This window comes from Juglans regia, chromosome 3, assembly GCF_001411555.2.
Source record: "Juglans regia cultivar Chandler chromosome 3, Walnut 2.0, whole genome shotgun sequence".
Lineage (NCBI taxonomy): Eukaryota > Viridiplantae > Streptophyta > Magnoliopsida > Fagales > Juglandaceae > Juglans > Juglans regia.
The window spans coordinates 24,807,862-24,832,314 of record NC_049903.1 but is presented as its reverse complement, the minus strand read 5'-3'; the positions used below and the strand labels follow the sequence as shown (position 1 = coordinate 24,832,314).

At 38.9% G+C, this 24,453-nt stretch overlaps 1 protein-coding gene across 1 annotated transcript in view; it reads left to right on the top strand.

Moving 5' to 3' along the window:
- LOC108987204 (TATA-binding protein-associated factor BTAF1) overlaps positions 1-24,453 on the top strand; it is a 56,932-nt gene that overhangs the window by 20,602 nt on the left and 11,877 nt on the right. Inside the window, exons 7-18 of the mRNA XM_018960081.2 lie at positions 3,245-3,582; positions 5,690-5,798; positions 5,973-6,624; positions 6,989-7,121; positions 7,246-7,314; positions 9,863-10,074; positions 15,770-16,007; positions 16,400-16,573; positions 18,086-18,511; positions 18,609-19,052; positions 19,275-19,394; positions 19,479-19,946. Coding sequence (XP_018815626.1) covers positions 3,245-3,582; positions 5,690-5,798; positions 5,973-6,624; positions 6,989-7,121; positions 7,246-7,314; positions 9,863-10,074; positions 15,770-16,007; positions 16,400-16,573; positions 18,086-18,511; positions 18,609-19,052; positions 19,275-19,394; positions 19,479-19,946 — 3,383 coding nt within the window. The remainder of the gene's footprint in view (positions 1-3,244; positions 3,583-5,689; positions 5,799-5,972; positions 6,625-6,988; positions 7,122-7,245; positions 7,315-9,862; positions 10,075-15,769; positions 16,008-16,399; positions 16,574-18,085; positions 18,512-18,608; positions 19,053-19,274; positions 19,395-19,478; positions 19,947-24,453) is intronic.

Genomic DNA, 24,453 nt, shown 5'->3' with positions numbered 1-24,453 from the left:
TAAAATTTAGACCAACCAAAAAATAAACCACCCTGCATGCTACCGTCTTTTGACTCCAATTTGCATGAATGAACTATAGTTAGAGGTTGTTTAGAAATAATTTTCATCTCATCTCATTTCATTCTCAAATATCACTCAAATACAAATATTTTTAAACTAATCATTACAATTTTCTCAGACTTCCAAGCAAAACAAAAAAAATAATTTAATATTTTAAAATTTCATAACAAAAACAATATTAAAAAATAATATTCTAACAATATTTTAATTTTATAATATTTTTTATTCAATTTTTTCTCTCTCATTTCCCAAAACCCAATAAATACTTAACTCAAATTATTTCATTACTATTCACAAACTATCGTATTACTATTCAGAAAATTCTCACTTCATCTTATTCTCCGAGCATCCCCTAATCCTTTTTAATTGAGCTCTTTGGGGAAAATAGCTATGATGCTATGTAGCAAGGAGATGGCCTCTAGCAAGTGTTGATATGTACCACTCCCTCCTTTACAAGGTTGGGAATGCTACTGACTTTTAAAAAGCTGCTAATGAGCCAAGTTTAAAAGATTCTAAATTTTTTTCATTTCTAGCCTCTGCCTCCGCCACTTTTTCTTGAACCGAGTCCTATCGTGCAGTTTCATCCTCACATTGATCATCATATGGGAAGATTAGCATATTGCAAATAAGGCCCAGTTTGGATACACAAAACCATCTCATCTCATCTCATTATTACAACTTTCCTAAACTCCACACAAAATATAATAAACAATTTAACTTTTTTAAATTTCAAAACAAAAATAATATTCTAATGGTATTTTATTCAACTTTCAACAAAACATCTCATCTCATCTCATTTGAACTACGTAACCAAACGAGTCCAAAAAGAAAGTGAGTCGAATACTCAGTAACAATATCATGTAGTAAACATATTATAACTTAATTAGGCTTTTCCTTTTATATCATCATACACAAACGATCTTTCAATCCAACTGCCCATATTCATCATAACCGTCATAACACAATTATGCCTCATGTGGAAGGGTTGGCAACCTCGATGGTCATGATTCCACTTGTATGCCTCGAGTGAGATCTTGTTACCCGTTAAAAGAGATGGTTATCATTAGGTGCTCTGCTAATGAGCCACTAATGGCGTTGCGCCCTATCACATATGCTACTGTAATCCGTGATTCGTTATCAATCATCAGTAATCTGTTATCAATCATCAGTCATTCATTCAATCACTTTCCTTTTCGTTTCTTTTCCAATTCTAGCCCTAACAAGATTGGGCTCGGGTTTGTCCAATAAAATCAACTGGGCTTGCTTACAATTTATGGGCCAAATCTAAAATTCCCATTCATCCCTAAAAAGTTAGGTCCTAGGTGTTACATGATACATATGAAGTATAGAATTTGGGAGTTGGATGGCGCTCAAATGAGGTAAATGGGTCATTTGGGCTTGGTCTCTAGAAGAATATTAGAAGGGGTTGGGGCTTTTTTTTCTCTCTTCGCTAGATTTGTGACGAGCAACAGATCTAGGGTTTGCTTTTGGCATGATGTGGTAGAGATCGATCCTTGAGTTATACCTTCCTCATTCTATTCAGAATTGCTCAATAGACATGTGGCAAATCATTGTCATATTGTGAACGGCCCTATTCAATGGAGTAACTCTTTTGTAAGGGAGGCTGATGATCGGGAGATGGACCTCTTTATATCATTGTGTGATCAGTCATATTCATGTAGAGTTGGACTTCATGGCGAAGATAAACTGGTTTGGGTCCTATCTAATAAAGAATTGTTTGATGTAAAGTCAGTCTACAATGTGTTGTGCGAACAATAAGGGGCCCCTTTACCGTGGGAGCTCATTTGGAGAATTAAGACACCACCTAGAATTGTTTCTTCTCATGGACACCAGCCTTGGGGAAAATTGGCACATTGGACAATTTGAGGAAGCGGGGAATAGTCGTTAATTGGTTGCTAGCCTTATGTGGAACATAGTTTTTGGCCTCTTTGGAATACATTGGGTTATGAGCAAGGATTGTAGTTTCAAGGATTGTGAGAGATCGGTGCAAGCTCAAGTCCTTTCTTAATGACCTCTTTTATTGGGTTGTAGTCCAGAATTTTGTATCATAGTTCTAGGTTTAATGAGTTTTTAGCATTTGTATAAAAAAAAGTAGTAATAATTTGATTAAAAATTCTAAATCGGCGCTCTAACTACAATGAGGTGTGTAGAATAAAGTCCTGTAAATTGGCGTTCTAACCACATTCATCATCACTAACCTTGGCCCACAAAAAGTCCATTTGAAGTTTCTCAGGCCGGTAGGCTATCCCATCTAGGATGTGGAATAGCAACAAAGAGTAGGTTGGCTGTTGGATAGAGTGCTCTTTATCAAAGTGTCCTGCCCGCCCTCGGACAAATAGTGTCTCTTCCAACCAGCCAACTGACTTTCTGTTTTCTTAATAATGTTGTCCCATATTGATTTTGCTTTAGATGTTAGCTCCAATGGTAGGCCCAAGTACTACATTTGATGAGATGGCATCTTACATCCTAGGATATGAGCCAATCCTCTAGTATTATCCATCACTACAATGGAGACTAGTTTTGGGTTGACCACATTACTTTTTAGCCTTGACACAACTTCAAAGCATATGAATAGACATCTTAGGTGGCAGCTATGATCTGGAATAGCCTCCCTCTACGGAGTCTTCTGATTGGGTTTTTTAGAAAATTTGGGGGTTCCATCGAAAGACCTTAGTGGATTTTTTTTTTCTTTTTTTTTTTTATAAGTAAGATCTTAGTGGAATCTTCCGGTTCTTCTTCTTTTTTCTAGAGCAGAGGGAACCACGGATTAGAGATTAATTGGTTCTATCAATTGTGATGATAAGCGAGGACAAACTAGTAGAAGTAGAGGTAAGAGAATGGGTAAAAGTTTTTCCTCATGAAGCACAAGACTGGATGGTTGGATGGATGCCCACAACAGCTCTTGGTTTGCTAGTTTTCTAGGTCGATGAACTCTTGCTTTTTTTCCTCTGTCGGATTATTGGATTATAGGGGCGTTCTTTTGTATGCTTCTTGTGTACATGGGATGCACTCCTATTCATTATTAATAAGATCGAGTTTAATTTATTTCATCTTTCTTTTGGTTGTTTAGCCTGTATATTTCATTAGATGCATTGGTAACTATTGTATATGAAGTTGGAGTTTTATGTGCCTTTATGCTATATGTCATCATTCTTTTATGCAGGTTTGGATGTCTGTGAGCAGTTCATGGATGTTAGTGATATGATAAGAGATGAGGACCTTATTGTGCACAAAGTTAACTTCCTTGGCAATGGGATAGACCAAAGAGTTTACGCGTCGCGATCTGTACATAATATCCAACAGCTAGTGGCAAATATGGTTCCTAGTGTCATATCTAAGAGGCCAAGTGCAAGGGAAATGAATCTGCTTAAAAGAAAAGCAAAAATAAGTTCAAAAGACCAAACAAAGTGTTGGTCTGAGGATGGAGACACGGAGATTTCATATGCTCAAAACCTGACGACACTAAAGGGTCAATGTCCTGATTCTGTAAATTGTGACAAGGTATTAGACAGTACTACATCTTATCAAAATTATGTTGGATACATTTTGGTTTGTATTTGTTTCATTGCTTCCTATCAACAAGCTGAAAAATTCATGTTTTATCTTATTAGTTTTATCCATGGGATTTGTGGTACTACTATTATCATTTTCAACAATATACTTTTCACAAAGTAATCATTTTCAACAATATAGAACACTAAAATTTGCCATGATATTCACAATTTTATCCTTCTAATTTTTGTCTTGATGAATCCTAGTTACATATGTATTTCTTGATGATTTTCCTCGAGAATATCAGTTATGATGATCTTTTTATAGATCAAATTCATGTATACAACATAAAAGGTGTAAAATGTATTGGGGGAATAAAAGGTAGTGTAGACATCGATGGGTTGACCTTATGATTGGGACTACTTGTGGAGTGCTCTGTGGGAGGAGTTTTGATTGAAGATGTAGGAGTGGTCTAAGGTGCTCTCTAGTTTCTGAGGGAGGATTTGGGTCTAAAGTTTAAAGTTTAATGTGGTTCAACAAAACTCTCCTGTGGAAAGTGAGAGAGTATTTGGTGAATGGCCATGGATACAAAATATGACAATGACAACTAGTGGGGTGGGTGGTGTTCTAATGAGGTTAATCGGTCTTGTGGGATAGATCTTCAGTAAATGTACTAGAAAAGACGAGCAAACCTTCCCAGAAAAAAAGACCATGTCTCATACATGAATTCACTGTCGATATATTGATGGTTGGTTGATTCTTCTTGTGCCTTTGAATTAATAATTGATTTGTTGTACCATGCAAAGGATCTTCAATCAACACGAATTTGACATCAAAGGATATTATCTTGAAAAACATGCTGGAAAAGTGACTCCATCAAAGCCATCTAAAAATGACATATGTTCTATTTGTATGAAGAGGGCTTCCATATGACCCCATGCAATTAAGGGCTTGTTTGGGAGATGAGATGAAACCATCTCATCTCATTTTCTTCCCGAACACCATTCAGACACAAATACTTTTCAATTTCAAATATTTAACTTTTTCTTCTAATCATTACAACTTTTCCAAACTTTCAAACAAAACACAAAAAACAATTCAACTTTTTGAAATTCTAAAATAAAAATTATATTCTAACAATATTTCAACTTTATAATATTTTTATTCAATTTTTTTTCTCCTTTCCCAAAACCCCATAAAACATCATAACCCAAACCATTTCACTACTATTCACAAACCATTTCACTCTTATTCACAGTTATCTCATCTCATCTCATTTCCCAAGCTTCCCCTAAATTTCCTTAGCATCATGTTATGATAGCACCCAAAGCCACCCAATAAAGTTTTCTCTTTCTTCCTATCCACACAAATCATTTCTGACAGTTGATATGAATGATTGCCCTCCTTGAAGCTATATGAAAAGACTTGAAATATATCTCCGAGTACAATATGGACGAAGAGTTTACGCACAGAAAGATCTTCATGAAGTTATTTATATAGAGGCGAGGTTGTGGTTTTCAAACATGGTGAATGATCCAGATTAACATTTGCAGTAATGATTAGGAATATATATCCCCTCTACCCTTGCATGAGACCTGGATGAGTATGCTTTATAAGCAAATATTGATACCATATCGGCAGTGAAAGATAAAGCAACAGAACTTGTTCGATGGTGAGAGACGAGGAAATATAAAACAAAAATATTTGCAACCCCACCTTCACCATTTCTGATACTTATCAAAAAAAAAAAAATATTTGCAACCTGGAAATGTTGTCCTGCTAATGTGATACTTGATCCAGACTCTTCTGTGCTTTATGAACTAGATGCTTTACCTCCTTCAAGTTCTAAACTTAGTTTTCTCTAAGGTTTCACGGATCTTAAGGAAACGTTACTGTTCTTCTATCTTATACAGTTTTGGGCTTCCATGCATTGTGGACTACTTCGGCTGCATGTTTTCTTGTTTAGTGCTTTAACATCTAATGAGTGCTACTTGTAAGATGAAATTCACTTTCTGTTTTTGGTGGTCATAGCATTGTTTGTTGATTACCTTCCCTATTTTGATTTCTGCATATTTAGGCATCAAATGCAACTGTTTGGCTTTTGCTTGTAATGCAGGCATTTTTGGATGTTAATCATGGTGATGATAGCTTTGAACAAGATGTTGAAGGGCGGTGGCCTTTCCACAGCTTTTTTGAGCAGCTCATCCTTGAAATGTTTGATCCAGGTGAGTCATCTTATCTTAAGTCATTTAATTTTCCTTTTTTCTAGTGGTGGGTTTGGGGGACAGAGGCCTTTCATCAGGATCTTTATTATTATTTGTAGTTCTTTTTACTGTCAAGTGTTCCCAACTGTATATTGATTACCTGTAAAAAAATTGTCTGACTGTATATGTTGTCAGCTTGGGAGGTTCGCCATGGTAGTGTCATGGCTTTGAGGGAAATTTTAACCCATCAAGGTGCTTCTGCTGGTGTGATTTTGCCTTACTCGAGCTTTGACGGTGGATTGTTTGAACTAGAAGATGACAGTAGATCAAACATGATGAAGAGGGAGAGAGAGATTGATTTGAATATGCAAGTCTCTTCAGATGGGCCTGAGCCCAATCTGAAGAGGCCCAAGTTGCAAGTTTCATCAGATGGGCCTGAACCAAATCTGATGTCATCCAAGTTTGAAGATGCGTCATCCCAACCGATAGCTACAATGGTCTCTTCCAGCGAGGTTGGTAATTTTGATTCCAGCTTGAAGGTTGATCATGGGTGGAATTTTCCTTCTGGACAAGTTAATGGTCAACTGAATGTTACTTCTATTAAGGTAGAGCCTGAATCTCTCCTTACTGAGGTATCTTATTCACGTAAAGAAGCTGCTGACACAGCAGAAACCGAAGGATTCTCTGAGGATAAGGTTTCCACTGGAAAAGCAGAGATGCTGAAAAATACTCCTGAAAATTATGAGCTGATTAACTTGGTTAAAGTAGCTAGGCATTCTTGGCTAAAAAATTCTGGATTTCTTCAAGAATGTGCGATTCGTCTCTTGTGTGTGTTGTCTTTAGACCGGTATGGCTTCATATACCGATTCTTTTAATATTCTTGAGCTCAGTTATTGATTTTCTTTTTACATTTATTATTAAAAGAGAAATTCTGTTCATCATATTTTTCACCATTGTCCTCATTAAAATATTGGTAGGTATGTATTACTTTTCACTTAATTGCCAGTCATTTTATGGCACATCCTTGATGATGAGAGGATGATGGTTAAAAGAATGAAAGTATTTTTCTTATAAAACTAGAATTTATCATTTACAATGTGCTTCCTGTTATTTATATTCTTCATCCAATATTTTTTGTTACTATGATGTCATAGATCTCTATACTGCCCGGGTCTCAGTAATTTCAATTATTTTATTTTTATTTCTTTCAGATTTGGTGATTATGTATCCGATCAGGTTGTTGCCCCTGTACGGGAAACTTGTGCACAGGCGTTAGGTGCTGCTTTTAAATACATGCACCCCACATTAATTTTTGAAACATTGAACGTATTGCTGAAAATGCAGGTAAATGTGATCTAAGGGCATGTCTTCAGTCGTACGGATATTGTTTTGTGTATGTTGAATTTCTTATCATTCACATTTCTTTTGATTGGCAATGTTTATGCTTCGATGATTCTTCCTTGTTCAGTGTAGACCAGAATGGGAAATTCGTCATGGGAGCCTTTTGGGTATCAAGTATTTGGTTGCTGTGCGGCAGGTAAATCTTTGTTTTAGCGCTATCTATGTGTTATGGTTTTTGTGGGTAACAATGAACCTTTCTTAAATTTAACTATCGAACATTTCTTACGTTTGTAGTTGCATGTTGTAGTCTTTGAAATGCGAATATTAATTTGAGTTTTTATTACCAATGATAGTGGTATAAAGTGATAAGCTTATTCTTTGTAGCCATCTCTCATAATGTCTTGCTGCAATTTAAAGTTGAAGAGTGCTGGGCTCTGCATGTTTGGAGTAGATTGCCTAAAATAGTGGCACAAATGTTGGCATGTTGGGCTAGACAATTTAGAAGACAGTGGTGGTCATAGTTGGAAGGCATAGATGTCTCCCACTTTCCATTATCTATTTTCAAAGCATAATACTTTTTTCAATAAGCGTTGTTGGGGGGTATGGGAGACTTGGGGGATTTTTCAATATAAGATTTTCGTGAAAATGAACACTTTTTTACTTGTAAAAGAAAATAAGAAAACTTTTAAAGAAATAGTCAATCGTACAATTGAAGCCTCATTGAAATCATTATAAAGAGAGAGAACTCCCTCCCAGGCAATGTCGTTTCCCAAACACCACCTACACTTATAAGACAGTGTGGGGTATCACAATCTCCCTCCATAATTTCCCGACGTTCTTGTCGAGCCATGCTATCATATAGGTGGCATTTCTCAAGTTCCACACTTCTGGTTTGAGTAGGCACTGATACCATTTGTAACACTTCGATGAGATCTAAGCCACATCTAGGCAGTACTCCAAAAGGACTAATCGATGGTACAATTGGAGCGCCATTGAAATTAGTATAGAGAGCAAAAAGATCTCCCTCCACTGCACTGTGGGATCTAATACACGATCCCCCCTGGCGCTCATAAATTTTAGACGTTCTTGTTGGACCATTCCATTGTTGGTCGCATGGCTCAAATCTCACATTTCTGGTTGAGATAGACTACGATACTATTTGTTACGCCTTTAGGGAAGCCCAAGCGACATCTAGACCCTACTCTAAAAGGATTAATCAATGGTACAATTGGAGCCCCTCTGGAATCATTATAAAGAGAAAAAATTTCTCTCTCTCTCTCTCTCTCTCTCTCTCTTAGTGTGGGATTTCATACATCACCAACACTCATCATTGGTAAGGTATCACAATTCCCCCTGAAATTTCTGACGTCTTCGTCGGGTCATTCCATTGTAGTTGGCATAGCTTAAGTCCCGCACTTCTGGTTGGATAGACTATGATATTGTTTGTAATGTTGCAAAGGAGGCCCAAGCCACATATGAGCTCTTCTCCAAAAGAACAAGTTAGTGGTATAGTTGAAGCTCCATTAGAATCATCATGAAGAGCAAGAACTTCTTCCTCATGTTTCAAAAGAATTAGTCAATGATACAATTGGAGCACATTGAAATCAACATAAAGAGTAAGAACTTCTCCCTCCTCCCTCCCGAGCAATGTGAGATCTCATTCGCTACCTATACTCAATATGCAATATGGGATCCCATTCACCACTCATACTCACTCAATATAGGGTATCACACTCTCCTACCCTTCAATTCTTGACGTTCTTGTCTGGCCATTCAATAATAGGTGGCACGACTCAAGTCCCACATAATTGCTATTGGCTCTAATACTGTTTGGAACGCCTAAAGGAATGCTCAAGCCACATTTGAGCTCATACTCTAAAAAGACTAGTGAATTGTACAATTCGAGATCTTATATTATTTTCCATGTCCATTTTAGCTCATATTCTTATTTTCCACGTCCATTTGGGAACATTTTTTTTATATGAGTAAATGTGATGTTATTGGATCTCAATAGATGCCCCTAAACATTAGAAGAAAAAAGAAGCAGAAAATCCCAATTTTACACAATATGAGTGACCACCCAAATAAATAGGTTTCTAATGAAAAAAAAAAAAAACTAAAAATATTTAAGCTTGGCCACTTATTTCTCACAGTCCTCATAGCAAAGATCATTTCACTCTCTCCATATACACCATATTAGCAAGAAGGAATTGATTTCCGTAGAACCTCACAATGTTGGTGACCAAACTGTCCTTTCCAACTTGCAAGTGCCAACTTTTTCTTTTTTTAATGGCCATGTGATCTCCAATGTCTTGTTGAGTAGCCTTGTTTATTTACAACCCTAGTCATTCCCTTGGTAATTAATGCCGTTGTGCATTGGAAGCATTTTGGGTGATTGTTTGGCAGACATCCTTATTGATTAATCAAAACCCTATGGACCTAGTTTTTTTCACAAAGTTGGAAGTAGGAACTCCTCCTTGGTGTGCATAAAAGATAGGAGAAAATTACACTACTTTGAATAGCACATAGGCAACAAGTACGATAATTAATGGCTTAAATAGGTAAATGCATCATTGAGGATTGTATAACTTTAGTTTGGTTGGTTATTAACGAGTTCTCAGTTTGTATTTTCAGTTGTAACCATGCGTTCAGTTAATGCAACTCATACTCTTTTTCTTTTCATTTTCATTTACATTGTGATCAATTACTTTAATTGTATCTCATGGTTCTTTTTGTTAAATTAGGAGATGCTTCATAACTTGCTTGGCAGCATTCTCCCTGCATGTAAAACTGGGTTGGAGGACCCTGACGATGATGTTCGAGCAGTTGCTGCAGATGCTTTAATACCCACTGCAGCTGCCATTGTCGCTCTTGAGGATCATGTTTTGCATCCTATTGTGATGCTACTTTGGGATATATTACTTGATTTGGATGATTTAAGTCCATCCACTAGCAGGTATTTTACTGATTAAGTTTTCTCCGGGTTGCTTGGGTTTAATGATTAAGTTTTCTCTGGGTTACTTGGGTTTAACTAATTGCATCTGTAGCATGCATCCCTCCCCACTCCCCCATTCTACCCTAAATTCCAAAAATCTGCTATTGTTCCACTTTTTTGGGCATTGTATGTAATGATCAGGACTAGTAAGAAATTACCAATCGACTGTTTCAGTTCAGGTAGATGCTTTTCCCCTCCTTTAGTGTCAGCTGTGTGTATGCGCTCTTGATGGGTTTTCTTAGTTGCGTCTGTGGGATTTAAGCATTAGTTATAGTAATTTTTTAATAAGGGGGTGGGGGGGTTTAACTTTAATGATTGTTAGTTTCTCTCAATTTTTTCTCTCTATACACTTGAGAAAAACAATGTGTTGTCTACGTTGATGTTGGAATCTTGTTAATGGTATATGAGTTATGTGGTGTATTGTTCTGCGTTTAGTCCTGTGTTTAGTTGGAGGGTAGAGATGGGCTTGTGTAGGAAGGTTATTATTGATTACAAGTCTTTTGAGTTTAAGAGGGAAAATGAAAGGTGGTGGAGGATCACGGAGAGTAGTCGACGGGTTGTGAAGTTCATTTCCATTAACCAAGAAGCTTTGGTGTGGTTGGCTGCCACGGTGAAGGAATGTGTAGCCTCTAGGGGTTCCTCTGAATTCCTTAGATCGCGTAGAAGAGGGATCATGTACTTGTGGTGCAGAGGCAGCACAACTACCACGGTAGGTTCTTCCCCTCAGGTGAGTTCGGCCAAGAGAAGCGGCGTGGTTTGATAGTGGTACCAGAAGGGGGAAGGTTGGAGGAGCTTTGGAGAAACTCTGGAGGAGCTGTCCTCTGTATCGGGGGTGAAAAACAAAGACAATGGTCCATGGCTGCTTCCTCCTTCATCATCGGGGCATAGATCTTGGTCGTATAGAGAGGCTCTTGATGCCTCGAGCGTCGAAACAGGCAGAGAGGGTAGGTCTGCCTTGGACAGGCAGCTCTTCCACTTTGGTGAATGTCCAGAGCTGTGAGGAGGGTGGCAGGAGTTCGTCGGGGCTGAATGAGGAAAGCCTTCTGCACGCCTTGGTTGAAATGGAGAGGCAAGTGGGTCAGTTGGCTGATAATATCAGCTGGATGAAACGGTGCGTCAAGGGGAAGGCTGAAGTGGGCTTGGGCCTGGGCTTGAAGTTCTCAAGGCCTCCTGTGGCTGGGCCGTCATCTGGTGGACAGGCTGAGCCGAGCCAAGTATCTGGCCCGAAAAATATTTGGAGGGAGAAGCTCGTGCCCGATATATCGGGTCAGGGTTTCCGTCACTCCTTAATGCCGCCAATACGTGACATGTCGGTCTTGGTCCCAGCGCTAAAAGTGTCACCAGTCGCCGTCGACCACTCTGGTGGGCCAGTAGAGCCACATCGCCGGGAGGAAGCTGAGGAAGTTACGGAAGGGGTGCCATTAGCATCTATTGAGGAAGAGAAGTCTTCTGATGGGGAGTTTTGTGGGCAGGGAGTACAGTCCATTGCTTCAGGGGTAGATATACTTTCGTCTGGTGGTTACGAGGTGGTAGATGGTGTCTGTGAGGTGGAGTTGGGTGAGCAACAACTGGCTTGTTTAGCTGGGTTTGAGGTGTTAGTGGGCTCACAGGGGGAAGTTGTGGAGGAAGCATGGTCTGTTGGCCATACAGGGGTTTAGAAATGGTGGTTTGTGAGGAAGGGGGTGTTTTGAACGAGATGGGCAGTCCCACTCCGCTATATGTCTTTCCCTCCAACCCAGCTCCCAACTCTACGGATTGGGTGCTGAAAGAGGTGGCAGAGCTTCAGGAGTGTGTGGGGATTTCTTGTGTAGGCTTCGAAGAGCAATTCAATGCTCTTTTAGTAGCAATCAAAGCTGGTCGTTCAACGGCCACAAAGTCAGTGGTCAAAAAAGATAAGAGAGCTGAAACGGTTGCAGTGTTCCATTAATTATGATAGTAAGGAAGGCAGTGTGAGGAGGGAAAGATTGAAGGGGCGGGGGATCAGTTTATTTTATGAAGCCTAAAATCTTATCGTGGAATGTTAGGGGGCTTAACGATGTGAATAAGCGTCTTCGCATTCGGTCCCTTCTTCGTAGTTGGAAAGTTGATATTGTTTGCCTTAAAGACTAAGTTGAGGCAAGTTGATAGAAATGTTATCCAGAGTTTATGGGGATGCTCTTTTGTGGGATGGAGTTTCTTAGCCTCTTTGGGTGCTTCCAGTGGGGTGTTGTTGATGTGGGACACGAGAGTGGTGGAGTTAGTAGAGGATAGTATTGGGTTTTTTTCATTGGTTGCCTCCTTCAAGAATGTTGGGGATGAGTGGAGGTGGGCTCTTGCAGGAGTGTATGGGCCTAATGTGGATAGTGAAAGACGATCGTTGTGGGAGGAGCTGGCTGGACTTGTATTATATTTGGGAACTTGGTGGTGTGTGGGGATTTTAATGTGTTACGCTTTCCTTGCGAGAGGGCGGGGTCTACTTCCTTGTCACGGGCTATGGAAGACTTCTCGGAATTGATTTTTGATCTTAACTTGATTGATTGTCCTCTGGTTGGGGGGTCTTACACTTGGTCTAACAGTAGAGGGGGGTTAAGGTTGGACAAATTTCTAGTCTCTTCTTCTTGGGAAACTCATTATCCGGCCCTATACCAGAAGCGATTGCCATGGGTATGCTCTTATCATTTTTCCCATTTTGTTAGATGGGGGTGGCATTCATGGGGGAAGGCATTATTTCAAATTTGAGAATATGTGGCTCCGAACGGTTGGCTTTGAGGAGAAGGTGAGGAATTGGTGGGTCTCCTACTCCTTTCATAGCACCCCTAGTTTTATTGTGGCTGGTAAACTTAAAGCTCTGAAGCTGGATTTAAAGAAGTGGAATATCGAGACTTTTAGGCATACTGATGAGTAAAAGTGTCTTGTGGAATGAGTTGCAATCGCTAGAAGCCGGGGAAATGAATGAGGAGTCTTTGTTGAGAAAGATTGGGGTGGTGTCTGAAATAGAAAGAGTTTTGTTGAAGGAAGAAATTTCTTGGCGCCAGAAATCCAGGATGACGTGGTTGAATGAGGGCGACAAATGTACAAAAAATTTTCATAGAATGGCGAACTCACATTTGGGAGGGTGTTATTGAGAAGGTAGAAAAAAGATTAGCGGGTTGGAAGCAGCTCTACTTATCAAAAGGGGGGAGACTTACTTTCATCAAAAGCACTCTCTCTAATCTTCCTACATACTTTCTCTCCCTATTCCCTTTACCAGTGGGAGTGGCCAATCGGTGGGAAAAACTGTTTAGGGCCTTCTTGTGGGGTGGCATGGGAGAGGAACATAAATTCCATTTAGTGAGTTGGCAAAAAGTGTGCTGTCCGAAGGAGGTGGGTGGCTTCGGGGTGCATAATTTGATCATTTCAACAAAGCTCTACTAGGAAAGTGGTTGTGGAGATTCCAATTGGAAGGGGACTCGTTGTGGAGAATGGTTGTTGATAGGAAGTATGGGAGTGATTGGGGGGGTTGGTGTGAGCCTTTGGAGATTTATTAGAAAGGGGTGGAAGGTTTTTGCAAAACACATTAATTTCGAGGTGGGAGAGGGCACACGAATCAGCTTTTGGTTTGATGTATGGTGTGGTGAGAGAGCACTGTTTTCTGTTTTCCCAGGTGTTTTCAGATTGGCTGAAAATAAGCAGGTTGCTGTTTCAGATGTGATGTGTCGAGCCAATGGTAATGTGCATTGGAATATGATCTTTTCCAGAAATGTACAGGACTGGGAAGTTGAGGAAATAGCAGATTTTTACAGCTTGCTTTATTCTAAGAATATAGGTGGAAATGGGAGAGATAGAATGAAGTGGAAACATTCGAGGAGCAATAATGTTTCTGTCAAATCTTTCTACAAAGTGCTGGCAGCACACCAGCCCACTTTGTTTCCATGGAAGGGTATTTGGAGAGCTCCCGTGCCCTCCAAAGTCGCATTTTTTACATGGACTGCTGCCTTAGGAAAGACTTTGACGGCTGATAATTTAAGGAAACGCGGGATGATTGTGACGGAGTGGTGTTACATGTGTAAAAACAACAGTGAATCGATTGAGCATCTTTTCTTGCATTGTGGAGTGGCAAGGGAGTTATGGATGGGTATCTTTTGTTGAGCTGGTTTGTCTTGGGTCATGCCTAAGAGTGTGGGGGATCTTTTAGCATGCTGGGATAGACAACATCACAGCCCCCAATTGGTTGTGACGTGGAGAATGGTTCCTTTGTGTTTATTGTGGTGTATATGGATGGAACGCAATGAGAGGTGTTTCAACAACACGGAGAGAACTGTGGGGGAATTATGGAACTTTTTTGTATTTTCTTTAGTTCAATGGTTTGCTGCTATTATATTAAAGGGAGGGAATGTTCATGAGTTCTTGCTCTCTTTTCAGTTTTCTAGAATGTAATTAGGTGTCTCTTTTGTATACTTCCTGTGTGCATGTTTCATTCGATCAATAAAATTTCTTACTTATAAAAAAAAAAAATAATAATACATAAATCCAAGCTCCCCAATGCACACATGTGGCGATGTACAACCCTCTACTCAACACACACAGACACGCTCCCCAACTTTTGTGAATATCTTCACATATGTCTGAAATCGGAGGTCCTTTTTGATAAAAAGGCAAGGTTATTTTCCTCTTTTATGTGTTAGCCCATCTGTCACTCTCCTAGAATCTGTCTGCCCATCTATCTCGTTGGCGAAGAGAGAGCAAGACATAGAAGATCTTTTTGTCTTGTTATATTTGTCAAGTGCTTTCCCTCCTTTTGCCCCCTTTTTTTTCGGAAGAGGCGATTCTTGGACATTGGCAGAAGATATTCGTCAAGTTCACACACATATTGTTTTGGCAAGTTACACAAACACCAATGGACGTTGAATCTAGGAACTTACGATCCATCCCACTCTTATAGGGGCAGAAGATAAGAGATTTTGTTATCTTGTTAAAATTCTTATATTTATCCCACCTGTTTGTTGACTAGATTACAAACATAGATATTATAATTTATGCATACAAATCTAAACTCCTTCCTACAAACACTTATTGCATTTGGGCTAGTAAATTATGGTTATTAGGGTTGTTGATGGTTGGAGAATATGGAGCTTTGAAAGCAAGAAGTTGAAGATATGTGTAAAGCGTTAGTGAACTCTTTTATAAATTTCCTCAAAGAGTATCATTCTTGAGGTGCTGCTCTTGGTACATATAAGAATTGTAGTGGACCGCAATAATTGTAAGCGGTGTCATGGTGCCCACAGGCAAGGTTAAGGGGTTAGACTTGGTGGATTACTTGGTTGTATGTGGTATCTATCATTGCAGATGTATTTCTTGGGATGCTTCTGGATTTTATCAATTGAATTCGGTTTTTATTTACCAATAAATGTATTTTTTAAAGTGGTTTCTCTGGCTCATTCTTTTCTCTCCTCTTTTGTTTTAATAAAAATGGTGTAAATGATATCAATTATTCGCTACATTGTTTGTGTCAATCTATGAATTTAGCACAAATCTAGTTGTCACCTTACACTCAAAGTAGGTTCATTCGTAAGCAATTTTGTATTAAAAGTTAAATCGTGGATCGGTCCTTGAGTGGGGTGCTTTCTGATATCTATTTTTAAGACATGACATTGAATAAACTATATGTTGAGAATCATTTTTGCAAGCTTGTTTGCAGTGTAATGAATCTTTTGGCGGAAATCTATTCCCAGGAAGAGCTTATTCCTAAGATGTTTGGAGCTTTGACATTGAGAGAGACCCAGGAATTTGATCTAAATGAAGCAGACCGTGGTGATGAGGCTAGAGTAGAAATTTCACGGGAAAATCCTTATATGTTATCCACTCTTGCCCCTCGGTTATGGCCATTTATGAGGCACAGTATTACATCAGTTCGTTATTCAGCTATTCGGACTCTGGTAAACTTTTTATGCTTTTCTATCCTTGTTATTTTCTGTCCTTGTTATTCAAATCCTTTTGGGTGCAAACAATCTCTAAGGGCTACACCTCCTGGTGAAAAGTCAGCGATTTAACCAGTTCCGTGTAGGGAAACTTCCGAAGGTGCAGTGCACAAGACCGAGATTTACTCTGCAGGGGTGGGTCCGAAGGGCCCTGCCTTGGAGAGGTTCCCCGACATCAAAAAATATATATATATGTATTAATTATAAATTAAACCTACATTCCTATCTTTTTAACTTCTCACTACCTCGTGTGCAACATTTAACCTCCATGGTCACAAGCAAGATTTTGCTTCAGACATTATGGTTCTTTGTAATTTTGGTTTTGTTTCACATAAAATATCAACTTGCAGGAGCGGTTGCTTGAAGCAGGTACAAAAAGGAATGTTCCTGAGCAGACCAAGACTTCATTTTGGCCTTCTTTTATTTTGGGTGATACCCTTAGGATTGTTTATCAGAATTTGCTGCTTGAATCAAATGATGAAATCTTGCAATGCTCGGAGAGGGTTTGGAGGCTCCTTATTCAGGTTCTTTTATTTATGAGATTAGATGACTTTCATAAGCTGCATGTCTCCTTTCATTCCAATTTGCGGATATGGAATCCTTCGTTTTGGAAATAAAGGATCTAGATTGGAAAAATTTTCAGTATAAGTTCCGTCAAAAAAACACATTTGTTAATTATGTTTCAGTTATGGCAGAATTTGTTGATTTATTCTTTACTTTTGAGTTGGTTTGTTCTTTACTTTCATGATGCATGGTTGAGTGATACCATTTCTTCTTTTGTTTGATTAATTGTGAAGTGTTGATAAACTTGAGATATTTTATTTGTTGTCATGATTAGTTGCTGATTAAAATTTGTATAGAACTTCTAGACGCACCGCTGACATCAATAGTAAAGGAACGGGCCAAATGCCATAGACTAGCATCAGCAAGAACCTTGTTGAAATATTGCTAAGAGAAGGTTTTGTTGAAAACATGAGGAAACATAAAGTGAGCAACAAATATGCTTTTGGTTTCAGCCCGACCTATAAGGAACAGGAAAGCGCCAATTAAAATTGTTTTAAATTTAAATAGGATTAATCAACCTTGTCTACAAATCTATTCGAATTGTCAACAGATTCCTATAGAGTTTGATTGCATGTTTTTTTTTTCCTTTTTACTTCTCTGGAAATAATAACGGACTGAGGTGCATTTGGAGGAACTGGTCATGTATAAATATGGTTTTTTTTTTTGTTAACTTTAATCTCTTTAGAAGCTATAAAACTTAATCCATTTTAAAGTGAAATTAGTATTATGACCTTTTTTTTACCGCCTCTCAAGGTAAGGGCCTCCAAATACAACCCTAGAACCCCAAATACAACCCACCCTTTAGAATGGTGTATCCAGTAACCTGAGGGATTTTCTAATAAGGAATCGAATTCAGGATGTTTGATTTTGAGTTCATCCCAACCCCGTCCTTTGACCATTAGCATGCGCATGGTTTGCAACCTACTTAAAAGCCTATGCGAACTTAATAACCAGATAATGTGTAATAGGCGGATGAAACTCATAGAAGATCATTAAGTATACCATTATTTCATACCTAGGGTTTCAGAGAGAACATGCATTCTTTCAAGTTGTATGTACATAATTTCTCAAATGGATAAATATTGAACTTCAGCTTCATCAGCTGCATCTTATATTATATTTTGAAATCTGTTCCCTCCACTGTTTCTCTAAATGTAACTGATAGAAAGATTTCCAGGTGGACTTATTAGAGACAGAACTCTCTTTAACAGTAATAAGGATGAATCTAATTTCTTACTGCACAATTGCCAGTTCCAAGTAGAAACTATTATATTATATTTCTTCAGAATTGTTTTAATGTAAACTGTTAATTTGCTTAGAAAACGTTTTCTAATGTCAGGGACTAATTTATCTATTTTGCTATTATTTCTTTGCGATGCTTGTGGAGCGAATTAGTTACCTCTTTCTGATGTTTATTTCTTAACTTTTTGCATTTTCTTTCTTAATATTTTTCTCTTTTTTATTAATGCCAGTGCCCAGTGGGGGACTTGGAAACTGCTGCAAGATCATATATGTCTTCTTGGATAGAACTTGCAACAACTCCATATGGTTCAGCATTAGATTCTTCAAAAATGTTTTGGCCCATTGCCCTTCCTCGAAAGAGTCATTTTAGAGCGGCAGCCAAAATGAGAGCTGTGAAACTTGAAAATGAGTCCTCTAGAAACATCAGCTTGGAATCTGGATGTGGAACTATTCCACAAGAAAGAATTGGGGAGACTCCTACCGATTCTGTTAAGATAATTGTTGGTGCTGATGTGGAAATGTCAGTAACTCATACCCGAGTGGTTACAGCGACAGCATTGGGAACTTTCGCTTCTAAGTTGCAGCAGGGGTCTGTTCAATATGTGATTGATCCACTGTGGAATGCTCTTACCTCTTCTTCTGGGGTCCAGCGACAGGTACTAGTTGTACTTTTTGGGTCTGAACTGAGATTCAAGTTTGCCCCTTTCCCTCTACTCTCCTGTTCATATTTTAACTCTTTCTATAATCCATCAGGTAGCTTCTATTGTTCTTATTTCCTGGTTTAAAGAAATAAAAAACAGGGGTGTCTCTGGAATCCCAGAAATCTCACCTAATTTTCCCAGTCATCTCAAAGAAAGGTTGTTGGATTTGTTGGCATGCTCTAATCCTGCATTCCCTACAAAAGATTCACTTCTTCCTTATGCTGAGCTTTCAAGAACATATTCTAAGATGCGTGGTGAGGCTACCCAACTGTTACGTGCTATTGAATCATCTGATATTTTTAAAGATTTGTTGACTACTATTAAAGTTGATTTGGAAATCTTGAGTGCTGATGATGCAATCAATTTTGCATCAAAAGTTCCAACCATACATAATGAGAATGTTGGGAATGAATATCTGGGAGGGAACATTGTTGACGATGTGGAGTCGTCAAAACAACGACTTATGACAACGTCAGGATATTTGAAATGTGTTCAGGTATGCATTTCTTTCTGCTGTAACTTTGGAACTGTCAAATTCCCAATCTAAACTACAAGGTGTATCTCTTGTGATCACTCATTTCGCATGTATTTTGATTAACATGTAACCCTGTTAGATTTATAAGTCAGTTTTAAAGTTTGATTTCTCAGAAGAACCAATATTTTTCTCCTTTTATTATATGACATGCTCAATTCTTACATTTTTTGGAATAATCGGCAGAGTAATCTGCATGTTACTGTCTCTGCCTTAGTTGCTGCTTCAGTTGTCTGGATGTCAGAGCTCCCTGCACGACTTAATCCTATTATTTTGCCTTTGATGGCTTCAATAAAAAGAGAGCAGGTAGTATGTTGGTTGTGCAGGCTATTTTGATGGTGCACCGGCATCTTTTGGTTGCTTCTAATCTGTCTTGTGTGCTTTCTGAAGGAGGAACTACTGCAGCAGAAGGCTGCTGAGGCACTAGCGGAGCTTATTTGTCATTGTGTTGCACGTAGACCCAGCCCAAACGATAAGTTAATCAAGAATATTTGTAGTTTAACCTGCATGGATCCTGGTGAGACTCCTCAAGCAGGAGACATCAGTTCCATAGAGTACATCAATGATCAAGGTCTCTTATATTTCGGAACTAGTATAGCCAAACAGAAGTCAAAAGTTCAAATGCTGGCTGGTAGTGAAGATCGGTCAAGGGTTGAGGGCTTTATCAGCAGACGTGGGTCTGAAGCTGCATTAAGGCATCTCTGTGAGAAGTTCGGTGCTTCATTATTTGATAAGCTTCCCAAACTGTGGGACTGCCTTACTGAAGTTCTTAAGCCTCACAGTAATGAGGATGAAAAGCAAGTTATGCTAGCTATTGAATCCATCAAAGATCCTCAGATCTTGATAAATAATATCCAGGTTATTATTATCGTTGTATTTTTCTTCTGTCATTGCTTAAAGTTTTTTAGTATTATGGTATCTGAGCATGTAGAGAGAACGATTTTATTGTTGCCAGGGTAGTTTTGTATCTAAAAATCTTTCATCTGCGTAAGTATCTAGCTATTAGCATTTATGCACTGGATATTACGAGTCGCCAGTGTAGTCTGTTGTCCCTGTGTATGATACTAAGTATGCTTATGAAACTCGGTTCTAAATAAGCACACGAGTCACTATCTATTAGTGTCCACTATGAATCTTTCTTTATGTGCCACTACCACAGGTGGGATTACCAATTAATTCAGGTAAATATAATGCACATGTTTAATGGGAAATCATTATTTGTTTTACTTAGCTTGCAACATCTCTTAGAGGCTCTCTCTCTCTCTCTCTCATGACTTTTCATATTCCCATTCCCGGCGCTTCTCGCCAGGAATAATCCATTGATCTTCTTCTAAATTGTTGTTTCTTTTTTTTTTCAATATTCAGTTATTCTTTTCTTTCTTTTTGTTTTTTCGTTGTTTTCTGGGCTGTTCTTGGTACAATTTTGTGTGATGGATATGTGTTGGAAGCTTCGTATTGATCAAACCTCTTTGAGCTTAAAAAAGAAAATGCGCAGTGGTGGAGGATCACTAAGAGCAGTCGTAGGTTTACTTAGTTCATTTACATTGATATTGCTGCTATGGAATGGTTGGCATCTGCAGTGGGAGCTTGTGGAGAGTCCGTTGGCTCTTCGGAGTTTTATAAAACTCGAAGGAAGGGGAATCAAGTGTTGGTGGTTTAAAGATGTCACAATAGTTATGGCAAGTTTCTGTCTTTGTCGAAGTATGGACAAGAAAGAAGGCGTGGCTTCACCGCTGTTCTAGAAGGGCCAAAGGGCGAGGGTGGAGGAGGTTTGAAGAATCGTTGAGAGTGGTTGTTTCTTCTTTCTTTGTTTCAGGTGTTAAACACAGAGTACTTGAGAAGGTTGCATCACAGTCTTATGTTGAAGAGGGGCGGAAGGGTACCTTTGTAGAGGTTTTGAAGATGCCGCAGCCGTGTATGGAGGAAAGTAGGGAGGTTCGGGGGAAGTCTGGTGGGAAGATCTTGCATTCGGGAGGGCAGTCGTTGCAAGAGTGTTCAAATTCTCAAGGGTGTTATGAAGGGTGGACAGGCTTTGGGTTTGGGCCATAAGTGGGATGATAGTTTAAGGGTAAAAATATATTGAATGGGCTGGGCTTGGTTAAAAGCCCGAAACGGGGGTGGAAGGCTAAGACTCGATCTGATGGTAGTAGGTGTATCGGCGTATTGGGAGTCCCGGGTAAGTCTAGCGCGACAGCGCCGCTACTTGATCCGATGGTCTTGAAGGTTGCACAAACTATTTCACCCATCACCGGTGACTCCTTTGGTTGTGTCGGAAACGTTGCTGTCACCGGAGGCGAAAAAGGGTGAAATAGTGGTACGGGACGCCATAAAGGATGTGGTGAGTGAAGAAGTTTTTAATCTGTTCATGTCTTTGGCTCCTCTGGTTAATGGAATGCATTTGTTGGACTCAGTTCTTTTGTTATTCATCCAGTTGAAAATCTACATCTTGAGATGAACAATAGCTCGGTTTTGGTTTTTTCTGGATATTTACAGCAAGAGTATTCTCCTGGAGGGGTGTGGTTGAGCCCGATTTACAGTTGGAATTATATGAGGGGGAAAGCTTTGATGAGGATCTAGGTAGCCCGACTCCTATACGTACCCTCCCGCCTCATGCTTCAACCAGAAATGCCTCGGATTGGGTTTTAAAAAAGGTTGAAGATTTACAGGCATGTGTGGGGATATCTTGTGAAGGGTTTGAAGAGCAGTTTAAGGCTCTTCTTGTTGCTATTGAAGCAGGAAGATCTAAGGCTTTGAAGTCTGCAATAAAAAAGGATAGGGAGTTGGAACGATTAAAATGCTCCATTCATTATGATAACAAGGAGGGAAGTGTGGGGAGGGACAGGTTGAAAGGGGAAATCCTCTCTTGGAATGTAAGGGGGATTATTGATGTCAACAAACATCTCCGTATTAGATCCCTCATTTGAAGCTGGAAAATTGATATTGTTTGTCTTCAAGAAACTAAGTTGAGTTTTTGTATGCTCCTATGTACACGGGCTCTGCTTATTTCATTCGTATCAATAAATTTACTCTTACTTATAAAAAAAACACAAAAAACTAAGTTAGAGTTTTATTGATAGAAACATCATTCATAGTTTGCGGGGATGTTCTTTTGTGGGTTGGAGTTCTCTTGCTTCGTTGGGTGCTTCAGGATGTGTTGTTGATGTGGGATAAGAGAGTCGTAGAGTTAGTAGAGGAATGTATTGGGAATATTATTCTATGGTTGGTTCTTTTAAAAATATTGAGGATGGGTAGAGGTGGACTTTTGCATGTGTATGGGCCTAATGTGGATAGGGATAGAAATTATTTGTGGGAGGAGCTGGTGGGTCTGTATTACTTGTGGGATTTGCCTTGATGCTTGTGTGGAGATTTTAATATTGGTCGGTTTCCTAGTGAGAGGGTGGGTGCATCTACTTTGTCTGTGGCTCTGGAAGAGTTTTTAGAGCTGATTTTTTATTTGAATCTTGTGGATCTTCCATTGGTAGGGGGAGTATATACATGGTCTGACAGTAGAGGGTGGTCAAGGTTGGATAGATTTCTAGTCTCTCCTTCTTGGGAGACTCATTATTTGGATTTATGTCAGAAGAGGTTGCCACGTGTTTGTTCTAATCATTTTCCCATTTTGCTTGACTGTGGTGGCTTACATGGAGGTATGCGTTATTTCAAATTTGAAAATATGTGGCTTGCAACTAGAGGATTTGTGGAGAAGGTAAGGAATTGTTGACCCTCTTATTTAGGGGTGATTAACGGTCCGGTCGGACCGACCGTTTCGGTCCGGACCGGACCGGACCGAGACTTAGACCGGTCCGGTCCTGTCCATATTTTAGAGGACCGAAATCATTCGGTCCGGTCCACGGTCCACGGTTTTTTCGGACCGGACCGGACCGGACCGAATGAAAAATTAAAAAAAAAAAAAATTTATATATATTTTATATATAATAATTGTACAATTAACAATATAAAATTTTAAATATAATATTAACACTTGTTAATATTCTATGAATTAATAAATATATAATATCAATTAGATAATTATATAGTAATTATATAAATTAATAATATAATTTTCATCTAATTTATTATCATTGACCATATAAAATATTTTTTTATTAAGTTTGTTACATAATCCACATTAATAAGTCATTTAATTTAATTTAGTATTTTAAATAAATTTTTTTATTAATTATTTAAAAAAAAAAAAAAAAGAGGGCAGACCGGACTGGACCGATAGCTATCGGTCCGGTCCAGTCCGGTCCGGAAAAATAATGGACTGAAAATTTTCTGTCCATCGCCGGACCGGACCGGACCATTTGCAGCCCTACTCTTATTCCATTTCTAGAACTCCTAGTTTTATATTGGCAGGTAAACTCAAAAATCAAAAGTTTGATTTAAAGAAGTGGAATAATGAAGTCTTAGGCATACTGAAGTGCAGAAAAATCTGCTTTGGGATGAGTTGCACACTTTGGAGGATGGGTAGGAAAACGAGGAGTCCTTGTTAAGGAAGAATGAGGTGGTAACCGAAATTGAGAAGGTTTTGTTGATGGAAGAAATTTCTTGGATGCAAAAATCAAGGGTGCTTTGATTGAAAAAGGGGGATAAATACACTAAATTTTTTCACAAGATGGCTAATTCACATAGGCGCAATAACGTCATTGAGGTACTTCATTCCGATACCAATGTGCTTCATTCCTTGATGAGATTCAAGATCACATTGTACAGTACTATGAAGATCTTCTAACCAAGACAGAGGAGTGGTGTCCTAAGCTGCATTTTTGTGTAGCAAGTTGGTTAGAGAAGCCATTTGAAGAAAATGAGGTGTATCAGGTGGTGAGTGGAATGTGTAAAGATAAAGCTCTGGGTTCGGATGGTTTCTCTGTGGATTTTTTTCAAGAGTGTTGGGATATAGTGAAAGAAGCGCCGGATGGTTTCTCTGTGGTTTCTCTGGATCCGGTGGTTTCTTTGTGGTTTCCAAGAATTTTATTCTTGCCATAAGTTTGAGTAGTCCCTAAATGCTACATTTATTGCAATGATCCTAAGATAGTTGGTGCCTATGAGTTGAAGGATTTACATCCTATTAGTTTGAGGGGCGGGATTTATAAAACTATTTCGAAGGTGTTAGCTAATCACATGAGTATGATGATGGATAAAATCATTTCTAAACCTCAAAATGCTTTTATTAGGGGACATCAAATATTGGACTAGGTTCTGATTGCAAATGAGTGTTTGGACAGCTGGATGAGGATAGGTATTCTGGGGGTTCTTTGCAAGCTCGAGAAAAGGCATATGATCACATGTGCTGGGATTGTCTTTTATATATACTAAGAAGATGTGGCTTTGGGGATAGGTGGTGTGGATGGGTTAGACATTG